Here is a 14,419-nt window from a genome sequence, read left to right as displayed (position 1 = left end):
TCAAAATTTTTGAGAATTATGCTGCATCTATTGTTAGTTGGTCTTCAGAGTTCTTATACTATTGCTGCTGTATTTAGTACATAGGCCTAATTCACAGTGCTATACATACACACAATAAAAATGCAGCTTTCTTAGTAATGTCATAATTGCTAAAGAAAAATTACTACACACTACACCATGTTGGTAGTACTTCAGAAATGGAGACCACAGAAGAGAAGTAAAATGAAACAGGTAGAGTTTGGCAAAGACCGAAGAGCTTCCACCTCAATAAAATAAGTCAGAAATTTGCATTGCAATACAAATCAAATAACTTCTTTTAGGCATTTAAAATTTGGCCACAAAAAAATCGGTTCAGGGCCAGTAGGGGAAAAACGTAATCAATCCCAAATCATACCCTTAGGCTGCATGCTACTCTCCAGCAACTCACGGTGAAAAGTCTGGTTTCAAGATGGACAGCCCATCGTGTAGGTGTGATACATCATAATTAGAGGCCTGTCTTGGCACAACATGCTAGATTACACATTGGATAGTTTTAAAATACCAAAGATGAATACTCATTCTAAGATTAGTAACTGAACTCCAAACTAAAAAAGATTTTATACTGCATAGCATAAATACTTGAAAAACCATAGTATTAAATGTGGGTGAACTAGGGAGATAGTGATGGTATTCCTACTTGAGTTCTACTTGTGCTTGAACTGTTTTATTGATTAACCAATGGAGGTTTCTCTATCCATATTTCTATTTGCACCTGTGTCTAGCAGGCAGGAACATAGCTGCACCCATTAGCCATTAGGACCCATTAGGAACAGAGCTGCAATAGCCTGTGGGGCTGTCACACTGTGATATGAAACCTAATCTCAACCTCTTCCCTGAAAACTATTTAAATAGGCCTATTTGCTGACATAGGCGCTATTAGCAGAAACAGCCAAATAGAAATACTACAGATGTAAAGATGTAATTCATCACCTCAGTTTTGTGTTTTAATTATCTGGCATTTTTTCACTTAATAACATTGGCTACCAAGTAACACCCACATTGAGTAAGGTATGCATCACCATCAGAACACTTGGATATGTTGATTTTGAATCCTATGATGGAGTTTAAGGGGAAAATACAACCACAAGCCTTGTGTCTGAAAATAAGATTCAGTTGTTTAAAATTTAGAAAAAACTGAATTGATCACAAAATTCCACTGGAACAATAGCTCCCATCTGACCTTTCCAGACAACAAAACACACCTATCGAGTAGATCTTTATCCATAATTTCAGCTTCACTGAAAAGCAACAGACTGCAGGGCTGTCACACTTCATAAAACATTCAATAGATTTGCTTGTATTAACCTGTATCATATGGAAATTATGCAGAAATTACATTTGGAAAGTCTCACTAAAAAACAACTGAAGACCCATCTCTCTTGCAAGCCAAAGATTTTTTAGATTAATATAAGGAATTTGTTGTAATTCAATACATAGTAAAATATTGGGGGACCAAAACTGAGAGACAATAGGGATTTTATCTTTTTTAAATCACTGCCATTTTCAGGACCATGGAGAGCAACACTGGCTTCCAAGACCTGACACTCTGCAATTAGGTGGACTCAGAAGACCTTCATTATGCTATGTAAATATTTGGACAATGGATGGGAGAATATACTCAATGAATTATTCAATTAGTAACAAGCCATAATCGCTCTGAAGAAAATCCAAACTTGAAAAATGTTCCCCCCCCCCCAAAATGTCTGATTGCTGTATAGTTTCCGTCATATATGTACCATTACTAAAGCAGCTGCTCACCACGGCCAGATTAGTTGTACCGGTCTTCCTTTGAAACCTGTAAAGTCCAGGGGACTGAGCCTCAAAGAATGGTACAAACTCAGGCATGCTCTTCTTCAAAGAAATCTTTAGTAAACTGCACTAGATTTATACAGTGACCCTCACTGTGTGTGTGTATGCATGTGTGCATCTGTAGGTGTTTATTATATATATATATGAGAGAGAGAAAGTGAGTGAGTGAGAGAGAGAGAGAGAGAGAGAGAGAGAGAGAGAGAGAGAGAAAATAAGTGAGAGATCTCAACACCATGTACATAACCTCACATGGAACATATTCCCTTTTGTCCGTCATGGCCCAACGTTCAAAGGGGTGATGTGCACCTTCTGTGTCCACTTATGTTTGCTACAAGAGGAAATTACCAGCCTTCTTCAAAGAAAAACCAATATGCCCTGTGGGAAGTCAGGAGAGTAGTTCCACTGACATTACATGTGAGAAAGTAAGCCACAGAGTCTTGAGCAACCACTTGCGCACCACTCCAGTCTTTAACATGCTTTAAATCGGCATGGCAAAACAGAATTTTATGAGCACAAAAAAAATATGAATCTGGTGATGACACATGGGCCAGCTCATTATACTCCACACTTGAGAAAGAGCCAACAAGTTCCTCCCCAGCAGAACAATTTTGCAGACTCTGTGCATTCACCTTCGGCCAACCTTTACAAGAGTATTGGTGTTCAGGTTAAATTTCATAATGTGCCACCACAGTTCTTGTTAAGATGACCCAGAACGATCCCGGCAACCTATGTCAGAAAGGCATGGGTTCTCCTCACCATCTCAAAGTGTAGTTTTATTTCAATAGCACAGGTGGCTACCAGTCCCCTTATATATCTTTTCCTGGGATCCTGTGTGGTTACCGAAGTGGCTGTGAATATTCTATGGTACATAGGCCTCGTGAGATTTAGTGAAACCAGAAATGCAGGCCCCATCCAGATGCACGCAGAGAATGTACAAGTTCTTCAATTCTAGTGAAACTATAACTCTGGTTCAGCCCAATAAGCATGAGTAGATGCTGATGCGGAGATTACAAAACACCTTAATTGAATTATGTGGAGGCTCTTTATGTTATCCCATGCATGTTTTAGTGAGTTTCTGCATGAGATACTGAATACTAGCAGGCTTCTTGACAACGTTCCAGGGTCCTTGGTAATTTCTCCATATGCCCATGGAGTACAGCAGGCAACAAAGCTTCTAAAGCAGCAGTTCTACAAGACATAGACAGGCCTGTCTTGGGCACCATTAGCACCCTTTGGCAGTTGACCTCTGAATTAAAAAAAGAAAGCTGATGTGCCACGTGGCGGAGTTTAATGTTACTGCGCTAAAACAAATGTGATAATTATTGTTATGGTGGATGGCCCTGCCCTCTTGTGACAGTTTATGGCAGGGCTGCCCAACCCTGTTCTTGGAGATCTACTGTCCAGTAGGCTTTCACTCCAACCCTAGCAAAGCACTCTTCACTAAACAGCAAGAGATCTCTGAGCTGCGAATTAGTAGAACCAGGTGCGCCAAATTAGAGATGAAATAAAAAGCTACAGGACAGTGGATCTTCAGGAACAGAGTTGGGCAGCCCTGGTTTATGGGATTTGATCTCTCAAATTGTACATATTTTGCTTCGAGCTTTAGCCTCTGGCAGTCCAACAAGCAGTACGATCCTAGGGCTTCTCATCCCACTGTGAGTTTGAGCATAGTTGAGCTGCAGCACTCTGTTCCTCATGAATGTTATGCTTTCCGGTCCCAGAAGTTTATTTTCTGCTTGTTCACTCCTAGCTGCAGAATCTTATGCTACTTCATTTGTGTTATTTGGGTTGAGGTACCTCAGATCCTGAGAATGTGCACACAGTAATTTCTCCCTACATAGTGCCCCGCTTTAAAGGAAACATTGTTAGGGGACAAGCACATTCTGCCATCCTTTCTTGCGACGTGTCATACAAAATATTTAACGTCATTATGCTGCCAAGAGTCCGTCTTTCTACAACAGAGAGCATAAAGTCAGCTAAATTGTTCTCAGTGTTAGTGACAGCTACCATTTACCTGTCCACCTATTCAGTTCAAACAGGTGCATTTGAGTCCTGAATAGTCATTCTTGTGTATACACTTTCATACCGACATATTTTACGGGGGGGGGGGACATTTTTTATGAGTTGGGGGGGGGGGGGGTTAATCCATTTGCTATTGTTTCAATGATTACTGGCTGCCATTGAGAATTTAATCATGTTTAATCTGGCCAGGGTTCATATTTATAAATCTTCTCAGAGCAGGAGTGCCGATCCAGGATTAGGTTTCACCGGTCCACACCCAAAACTCGTTCCAATATGAACTAAAAGAACTGAGGCTAGATCAGAACTCTGCTTACACAAATGGATTACTGGTATGGTTACGTTCCAGACAAAACACATTCAATTTTGGGTGGTAACCAAGCCACCCAAAAGAACAAAACAATTTAAAAAGTCAGAGGAAAACGCAAGAGGAAATTAAATGTCGCTTTCATTCAATGATAGGTTGCAAAGTTGATGATGGTTGGTATGATAAGAGGATATCTGGTTTCTGATGCTAGCATGGAACTACAATGTTATGAATGCTGCCTGTTTGCCCATGAAAAATCCGTAAAAAAATATTCTTTCAATTCATTTTTTAAAATTAATTTTAGCTACTTGGCTACATCAAGCCAGCTAATGTAGAAAAAAAAAGTTTGTGCTACTTCACCTAGGCGAAGAATATATTTAGGCCTATAAAGCACAAAAAAGGTGAATGCCAATCTGACCAGTTGTATATCAGAGATCCTCAATCCTGGTCCTTGGACAACCACAGAGACTGTTGCTTTCGGTTTTCGATCAACAAACAATTTGCACTCAAGAAACCTGGTGACCAGAGTTAGCTGTGTAATCAACTGCTTTATTCAACAATTGCTGTGCTACTCAAGTGCTCAGTGACAACAACAACCAGCAGACCCTGTGGCTCTCCAGGAGCAGGACAGAGGACCACTGGGTTACATCAATGTGAACACTGATTCCTCTGCGTGTTACTGGTTCCAATCCCAGGGTGTGCCCCTAATTTGTGTTTCTGGCATTACCGGTGTGTCATACATCAATGAAAGGGATGCCTGAAGTACACAATCAACACGTGGCCTAGTTCAGGCAGGGTATTAGCGTATGCAGGTATAATCACAATTCAGTCATCCGCTCAGCCACTGCCACAAGCACATCGACATGGTTTTATTTAAGCAAACACTTGAACAGATTGCTTAAACATGTAAATGAAAAACTTGAAAATTAGCAGTTCTGATAACAAGCAGGAGTCAAAGAAAAATAATGCATTGCATCGCAGTGTGCTTTTGAAGTGATAATGAAGTGGAACCACTACTGTGGTAAACAATACAACTTTATCATTCCCTGTGGGTGTAAAGCATATTGCCAGTGGCTTTCAGACGAGTTCATCAGCGGAATGCATGGTTAATCCATTGAGCTTCTTGAGCGGCTGGAGCATATTGCTGCAGAAACTTGGTAGGCAAAATTAAAAATTGGAGAGAACCAATTCTGGCTTTAAAATGGTCAGTAGCAATTGCACCAGGGTTAATAATTATTCATAGTGACACATCTAATAAAACGTTCAATTTTCGCATTTTGAGACAGCAGTAATTGCTGGAGCGCTGATTTTATTGCTTTTTTTATTGCTAGTACTGCCATACTAAGACTAACCTCACAAAAGAAATTGTTCACAAATCTTCCTCTTCCAAAGATGATTACCAATCAAACGCTACTGATACATTAAGGCTTTCTGTGAACTTCAGTATTCAATGAGGCACAACTGATTAGCCTACTGAGTTTATGAGCGAAAGCACTTTAAAGATGAGTGCATATGAAAGTTTGCTTAAGGGCCCAAGCTCAATTTGATTCCACAAGTCTTCAGCAAAGGTTGTGCAAAGGTCGTCCAAAGATAAGATTAAAATTTTTATAGCTGCCATTTATTAAAAGACAACAACAGAAAAAGCACTATTATACAGATGTAGTAATAAAAATGTCTGGGATATTTTATAAAATGGGAATAAAACTGGCTGATCCAACAGACCAGACTGACAAATACTTCAGTTAGCCGTTAAAAGCTTATTATGGTTTACATTTTAAAAAATGACTAGAGAAAGCAGTGTGACTATTCTAAGCAATGCTGCAGTGCATCTCCAAACTTCAGAAGCCATGTGAAATGCTTACAGGAAAAAAATAAAGCATCACTATTGGGCGTTGATGTGACCGCCACCCAGATGCACCAGCCTAGCTGCTGCCACCTGATTGACAACAACACCTTACATGATTGCATGGAAGCCGCATGGGCTTGCTGTTCATTGGCTGCCAATCCAACACCCAACAGACAGAAGTAGAGAATTTTTTTCCCTGTAAACATTTTGACTGGCCTTTGAAATTTGGAGGCTCACTACTGCATCAGGTGTGATTAAAGGAAGAAAAACACTAAGCGAAAGTTTTTCACATTTACCGTTCAATTGAGCAGTTACCATGCGCAGTATATTTTTATGGGTTAGTGCTGTCAGATTGTGCTAGCTACGTTACATAAACCTTGTAGAGAGATCAATAAAGGCTAACAGCACAGTAGCAGTTGCTGCTTGTCACGTGTACCACCACTGTAATGAACAAAAAAAAGGCTACAAACTACCTTTTCTATGAGAAATGTGTTGTCGAGCTCAAGCGCATACACTTCTGGCGACATTGTAAAGCTGCGTTTTGCCCTCCGTACTATATAGGTAGCTAGCTATGGCACGTTGTAGCATCCGTGTGCCCTTAGCTCCTACTGATGCGTGCAGGATAGCATCCGTATGCGCTAACTAGGTTAGCTAAAGTAGGCGAAACGCGAACATGTTAGGGTGAGCTAAAGTAATGTTAGGCGATGAAGCTGTGCTTAAAAATGTTGTGCCATACCACCTGCGGAATGGCACAAAATTTAAGCACAGCTTTATCACTGTTACTTTAGCTAACCCTAACATGTTCACGTTTCACCTACTCCGACTAAAGGAAGCACCACCTGAGCATGCGTCTCGTTTCGCCTACTCCTACTAAACAAAGCACCACCTGTGCATGCGTCCTACTAAACGTCCCTCTCAGGTCGTCCATTAGTGAGTGAGTGAGTGAGTGAGTGTCCACAATTTAAAAGTACCGACATAACATAAAAAGGGATGTTTATGTTTCCAATTGTGAATAAATGCCTATAATCTGTGTAATTAATTTCAAATGTGTAGCCTGTAGAAACATCTTATCGCAGTAAACTGCTTTGGAATTACTTGTATTTTCTTGCTAGATCCTATTCTTTTGCAGAATATGACTCCCAACAGCCCTAGGTAGCATGATGTCTGATGTTACAGCAACTTCATTCAGGGATACACACACACATATACACACACAAAATGTGGAGGCTTGGTATACTTATTAGAAAGGTAGTTTTCCTAACTAATTAATTACTTAACTAATTAATAAACTTGGTAATTAGTACATTAGTACACTTCAGAGAATCAATAGGCCTGGTAGTAATACAATTAAGAGAAGTAATAATTTAAACTCAGCAACAAGCATGTAACAGAACAGGAGTAGTAGGGATGTGAAAAAGTTGTTGATTCGTCAATTGTCAGTTGCGAGCATGCATGTTGAATATTAAATTAAATAAACAGAAAGTTTTTTCTTTCTTTCGTTAATTCTCAAACTGTTCAAAATAAGAGATTACCAAATGTTACGTAGCCTACTGCTCCTAATGGGTAAAAGATTGGTGGGCGGGGCTTGTTGCCATTCGCTTTAATTTACTGGCCAGCTTGCATTCCATGTGGAATGATTTTCAAAGGCTCACTGAAAACAATGTTCAGTGCAACATATGTGCTGCCAAACTTACATACCAAGTCGACATCTATGATGTTAACCCACCCAATAACCAACTGCTGGCATTTCTTGACCCCGAATATACTCCTGAGCAATGTACTGTTGCGTGAAAAAACCATCACAGTTCGGCTTGAATGTACTGAAACAGCCACCTCACTCCATGCCATTCCATCCAGGTCCTACAATATTGTGATAACCATCTATCTGCGGAGAGCACTACCTACTGAGCTATGTGACTATAACTTGTTGCTTCATTGCAGATTGGGTCATGTGTTAACCTGTGTAGTGAGCAAGGAAGCATAAAAAACCATTCTGAAAAAAATACAGCAATACTCATTTTTTAAAACATTTTAATCTCCTGCTCTGCACTGATTCAAGTAGTGAGGCGTTTTTATTAGTGGTATCCTACATCAAATGCTTAAAAAAACGATTAGTCTGTAATTAGGCTACCTTATTCAGACAGCAACTAGTCGACAGTCAGAAATGTTTATATCCCTAAGCAGTAGTTATCATTGTACAGCAAATCTATTCCAAATGTTCAATTTAATTTAGATAAATATATTTAAGTTTATTTTCTTATATTCACATTTGACACCAGTGACAAGTCACTTTCATTTATACACATTTATCTTTTTTAAACTTGAATGGCTGTCACTAGTTTTTTTTAAATCCTACAATCACTGTTTGCCACTAACAGCTGTTTTTTTTTAAAGAAAGCTCTACTTGCCAAGATTATGACATGATGTATTACCCAACTTCACTGAGTGCACTTATTGTAAGTCCTTCTGGATAACAGAGTCTGCAAGGGCTAAATTGTACATAGAACTTGTACTTAATTCTCAGATGTGAAATAATGTTTGCACACTCATTGCTAGTCAAGAAAGACTGCTTCATTACCCCCTGCTGTATCAGAGCATTACTTCCATCTGTGAAACTCATAGCCTACTTAATTCATACTGGTCTGTGCAAATAAAAGGTATATCGACACTTTCCTGTCTCAAGTAGCCACATAAATCTTGCTGTCTTCACTTGTTTGTCTTGTTCGTCTGAGGGCTCTGATGCAGTCTTCACAATGTGAAGACATCAACAGATGCCTTTGGACATCCTTGAATATTCTGGCCATCCTGCACAGCTGTCCTCACATAGCGGTGGATGTAGAATGATTGTAGAATGTAGGTGATATAGAATCCCAGCTGTTAATTATATTGGGAGGACTCCGTGGACAGTAATTTCCAGAGAGGAAACATGGCATATTTTTACTGGATGGCCCATCACACAGGATGACTTGACCTGGACATGGCCTAAAGTTATAGCCTACACTCCAAAGAAAATTGAAACTATATTGATAAGGTTTAGTATGTGGTAAAACACACAGGTGGTCATAGGGGACAGACAAAAGAAGTGTATGTAGCACTCAAGGAGGCAACCAAAATACAAGCTACAATACATGGCCAAACGTATGTGGACATGTGACATCCAATGATCTCATCCAAAATACGGGCAATAATGGTGTTGGTCCACCCTTTGCTCCAATAACAACCTCCACTCATCTGGGAAGGCTTTATACTAGAAGTTGGAGCATTGCTGCTGGGATTTGCTTCCATTCAGCCAGAAGAGCATTAATGAGGTCGGACACTGATTGGGTGATTAGGCCTGGCTTGCAGTTGGTTTTCCAACTGATCCCAAAGGTGTTGGATGGGGTTCGGGTCAGGTCTCTGTGCAGGCCAGTCAAGTTTTTCCACACAGTTCTTGACAAAACCATTTCTATATGGACCTTGGTGTGTGCCCGGGGGCACTGTCATAATAAAACAAAAAATTGACTTCCCCAAACTGTTGGGGAAGCACAGAACTGTTTAGAATGTAGCATTAAGATTTGCCTTCACTGGAACTAAGGGGGCCAATCCAAAACCCTGAAAAACAGCTCCAGACCAAGGCATGTCCAGATACTTTTGGTCATGTAGTGTAGCCATATATTTAGTTACCCTCATCACTTTGTTCATTGTCAGCTCCCTAGCTCATTCATACAGGGTTATGGCTTGTTTTGGCATGTCCTCTTTGTCCTGTATATTAGTAGTGTTGTGGAAGACAGTCAGTTCTCTATGCTCATGATATAGAATGTAAAAATAGAGATAGGCAATATTGTGCAACAAAATCTCTAGTAAATGTATAAACAAACCACACTTAACCACAGTTAATAACACAGGAAATTATTTTTTTAATTAGTTAAACCTTCTGATTTAAATCTGGCCTTTTCCCAATTTTGAGGCACTGTTATATGCACCAGTTCTTAACAGGTACAGCACAGATAATCACATTTTAATATTATATGGCTGGGGTGAAACTTCACAATGATGGGCTTCCACAGATTATAGATCATCTGAGTACCCGCCCTAAACTCAATCAGCCACTAAACAAAGTCTGCTCTAAAAATTTTATCCGGACTGTCTTTGTTCATTATGCACTTATTAGATAGTTAGTCCATCACAGATCCTTTCTTATACTTGGTCATTCCAACAAAAATCCTTTTTTCCGCACTGACTCAGCAAATAGCAGTTGACAAGGGTTCACATCAATAATAGTTCACAGGAATTACATCAAAAAGAATCCTACTTGAAAGCAGTCTAAAGCATAGCCAGGTCCCAATTCCCAACTTTATACAGGCCCTATTAATAAACACATAAATAAAGCAATTTTGCTCAGCTTTACCTGGAGAGCCACAAGCCTAAATATAGGCTATATTCTAAAAGGCTACTCTCAAAGTCAATGAGATATTTGATCACACATTACATTAGAAAGTACCTCTTATCAGATTGAATGTGCACACATCAAAGTTAACCTTATAAACAATGACCTAGACATTATCCTTCTAGTGAACATCAAAGCAAAGCAATATACTACATAAAAGATTGTTGCTAACTTTAAACCATTGTCCTAATGAGAGTTAACAAATTCTGCACTCAGTTGTGTTTTCGGTTATTTTGCTTTTCCTCTCCATTTTCAAAAATAACAAGTTATAGCCTACTCCAAAACTGGCACTTTCCAACGTACTTCACAATTCATTAAAGCACTGTCAAAGATGCACTTCTGGTGAATAATGTGAAAGACTAAGTAATGGTGAATAATAAGGATCCATCCTATTCTTAATATGAACCCAACAACATATGAATACATATGACTCTTCTCACAATGAATAAAACAGCATTCTCTTCCAACACAGAAGTTACTATAACCAGCCATCACCAAATCCCGTAAGACCTCTTCTGACCAAGATAAACAGTTCTTGACACAGCGCTGAGATTCTACTCTTTTTCTTCATGTTGCCAAAAATCCACTGCAGCAGAGGAAGGCTCAGCCAGACAACACAGATTCATTATCCTGCAGTAACTTAGTTCAACAGCAAAACCTTTCAAAAAGCTATCATGATTTTATATTAAGCCCAAAGCTCACCATGGAGACCTGAGGGAGAAATACAGTGCACAACTGGAGCAACTCCTGATAATGATGTCTGACAGGTCCTCTTTCCCATGTTGCATTGGGGCACTTCAGGTGCCTGCCATGTGACATGATAAGGTCAAGGAGTATGTGGGCTCTCAGGCATCTGGTTAGGCACCTATCCAAGAATCTATGAAAGGGAGTCAACTTAACGCATTAACAATGAAGAATTCACCCATTACAGAGTGCAAACAGGCTTATTTTCACGTCTCCAGTTTTCTATTGAAATACTGTTCAACAATTGCATCTATAGCAATTCAATGAATTGACCTGACTGATGCATCAGTAATCCAAGGAAGCATGGTTGTTTATGCTTCAGGCCACTTGCAAAACCCATGCACAAGGCAATTTCACTGTCCAGGATGGGTAACTAATCATTTCCAACGTAGAAAAGCAAATATTTAATTTTAAAAAAGGATCTTCGTATAATGAATCCATTCTCTTCAATGAAAATCCACTAACTTAACGTTTCTCGGCAATTATCATATGTAGGCTACTGTAGCTAAACTTGGCAACTACCATAGCTGACTTCCTGAAACTAGCTAGCTTACTCTCTCCAGAAGAAAGACTAAGTATCCAACCTTCCATTTTGTTCACCAAATTATATGCTTTAGCCATGGGCGAACTGGCCCGAAATGAGTCACAACAATAAGGCAACATTCAATGAAAGACTCCACACGCTGTTCAGCCATTTCTAGCAAAAGCTACACTGCTGTTGACTTGGTTGCACTGATGTTGACTCTTCGTAGCCCCTGTTGTCAACTGTTCCATGCGTTTGAGAATTTGCGAGTGGCGAATGGTTGACTTTATGACTCATTAATCAACGCAAGTCATAAGTTCTGCGCTTTTTTACATTCATAAATCAAAACATGCTACGTGAAAACTACAAGCAACACTTCAGTCAATATGACAGACAAAACGGATTGGCCACATACGACAAAAGCATCAGTCACAAAGTCGCTGAATTTCGCAATGCAACATTGTTGCCGAGATATGAACAAAATGCCAGACTGCACTGCTGCATGGCTACCAACACAACGCAACTTTAGTGTTCAGTTAACAAAGAAAGCCATCTTATTTATCGCTACAGGTAGCTTGTTAGATCAATGGAGCAAGGAACAAATTTATTTACACCCCCAACAACCCAGTTGGCCATTTGGATAGTTAACCAGCTACTTGTTTCGGGACACCGCGAGCATCTCCAAAAGAGCCTCATTTAGCTCGCTACCAAAACCACAGGGTAGCATACTGTTAAGTCATTCCTCAACTCGACGGCGTACCCTCAATCGAAGTGTAGAAAGAAGGCCACCGACTGTAAACGGGCGGGTTACACTTTTCGCTGTCCTCTTATTTTGTTTCCGTCCACCCAGCTCGTAGGACCGACGTTGAAAAAAGCAAGCAAGAGGAAGAGCTCAAAGACGAAATTACTGGAAACAAATGGTACACTACCTCGTAGAGCTCCTCCGTGGCCATTCCGAACGGATATATTTCCGATGTTTAATCCGGTTGTTGGAGAGACACTCTTTCCTTTCAGTTGTCGTAGACAGCGAAATAGCTAGCAAGCTAGTTATCGTTAGCCTTTCCTTCCTCCTCCTTTCTCTCTCGCTAGTTCACCTACTCTTTTGGTCACTATTTTGCGCTGTATACTCGCCCCCCCTCTCGTACATTCACTCTCAGAACACTCACTAGGCTATTGGTCTTGATCCCCTTTCTCTCTCTTCCTCGCTCAATCTCTGGGTTAGTCTACTCGCAGCTCTCGTTTCAACTACTCAGTCTCTAGTAGCTACCGTAAAAGCCACTGTAATTATGCGCAAAGCCGACTGCGTGTTTGCTCAGTCGAGCTCCCCCACTTTACAACACAGGAAGTCTTAATCGAGCTCAGATAAGAGGGAGAATATGAGATGACCCCGAATTTATGGGTGGGTCTTGGGTTACGATGTTAAGCTTTGGGGAGTCGGTATCAAAGATAGCACGACAGCACGACTCGCCGCAAGGGGGTCGTGTAGTTTAATCTTTCGACATACAGAATCAACTTTTCAACTTTATGTATAGCCAACATCACTCAATCTATTCTGCTCATGTGTTGGTGTCATTGGATGATATGGACTGCATGCTGCCAGTTGCGGTAATAGACCAACCTACAGCGGTCACGTAACTGTATCGCAATCAGTGTAGCCTACAACGTAACCTTAATATTGTTCAAGATCTGTCAATGGTAATTAAACTTTTCGTTCTTGTATTTGTACGACACATAGATCGTGGCTAATTACGAACTTCAAAATGTAAATATCCTACTTAGAACATAAGATTCTAGCTATAAGTCGACACTGCTCCATAAACAGAAGCATTGTTTCGGTTTTTATCATTAACCCTGTGATTTAGCGCGTCAATATAGCCTACTGTGAAAATGTGATTAGGAAGTGCTCCAATATCATAATCTATTTCTTCCTTGATTACAAAGGCAATCAAATTAATAGACAAAACGTACAAATACAGGCAGCATCCTGGACCGTGTTTTAATGCTTTGGTCTTAGAAAAGCAGATCATTTATTTTTCAGGGAGATTTAGGTGATATAACAACATAAGACAGGTGCCATTTTACCTACTATTTACTGATGCAGATGTGATATTGACTACTTAAACATATAGTATAAATTTGGCTATCTTACTGAAGGGTTCGACAGCTCTTTCCCAGAGCAACGTACAGTGCAAACACAAGTACAAAGATCAAGTGCAGTAATTCCCTAAAGGGGGGAAATATTGTCCTATACAAATAAGCTATACAAACATGATGAAACTTACACAAAGCATTATATTACATTATATGGTCAACAGCAAACAAACATAGATTCTGGAAACAAAAAAAATTTAGCCAGATCAGGTGTTTGGGCTTGGTAAAAGTGCTACAGAGGGTCGGAGAAACGGATGAATTATTGTCTAAATTTGACACACGGTCTTCCTGGCTGTTGTGTGCTGCTTAATAAGACCACGGTGGAAAATTTGTCTTTGATTCTGAAAACATTACATTACATTACATTTATTTGGCAGACGCTTTTATCCAAAGCGACGTACAAAAAGTGCATTTCATGGTCATAGACAACTGCTAAACACAGGTTCAGTAAGGTACAATACTTATTTTGTACAGCTATTTCTAGCCAAGAACACAGTTTAGTTCACACAGTGAACACTATTCAGACCTAACCTCTGCAAAGCCAACTAGGCAGAA

General features: G+C 39.9%; 1 protein-coding gene across 1 annotated transcript in view; it reads right to left on the bottom strand.

The window, feature by feature from the left end:
- Positions 1–13,090, bottom strand: part of cdyl (chromodomain protein, Y-like) — a 43,982-nt gene extending 30,892 nt beyond the window's left edge. The window contains exon 1 of the mRNA XM_064330895.1: positions 12,643–13,090. Coding sequence (XP_064186965.1) covers positions 12,643–12,666 — 24 coding nt within the window. The 5' untranslated portion in view covers positions 12,667–13,090. The remainder of the gene's footprint in view (positions 1–12,642) is intronic.
- Positions 13,091–14,419: the final 1,329 nt, after the last annotated feature.

The sequence above is a fragment of the Anguilla rostrata genome, chromosome 4 (assembly GCF_018555375.3).
Source record: "Anguilla rostrata isolate EN2019 chromosome 4, ASM1855537v3, whole genome shotgun sequence".
Classification (NCBI taxonomy): Eukaryota; Metazoa; Chordata; class Actinopteri; order Anguilliformes; family Anguillidae; genus Anguilla; species Anguilla rostrata.
Note: the sequence above shows the minus strand (reverse complement) of the source record. Positions and strands in the feature narration are given on the sequence as shown.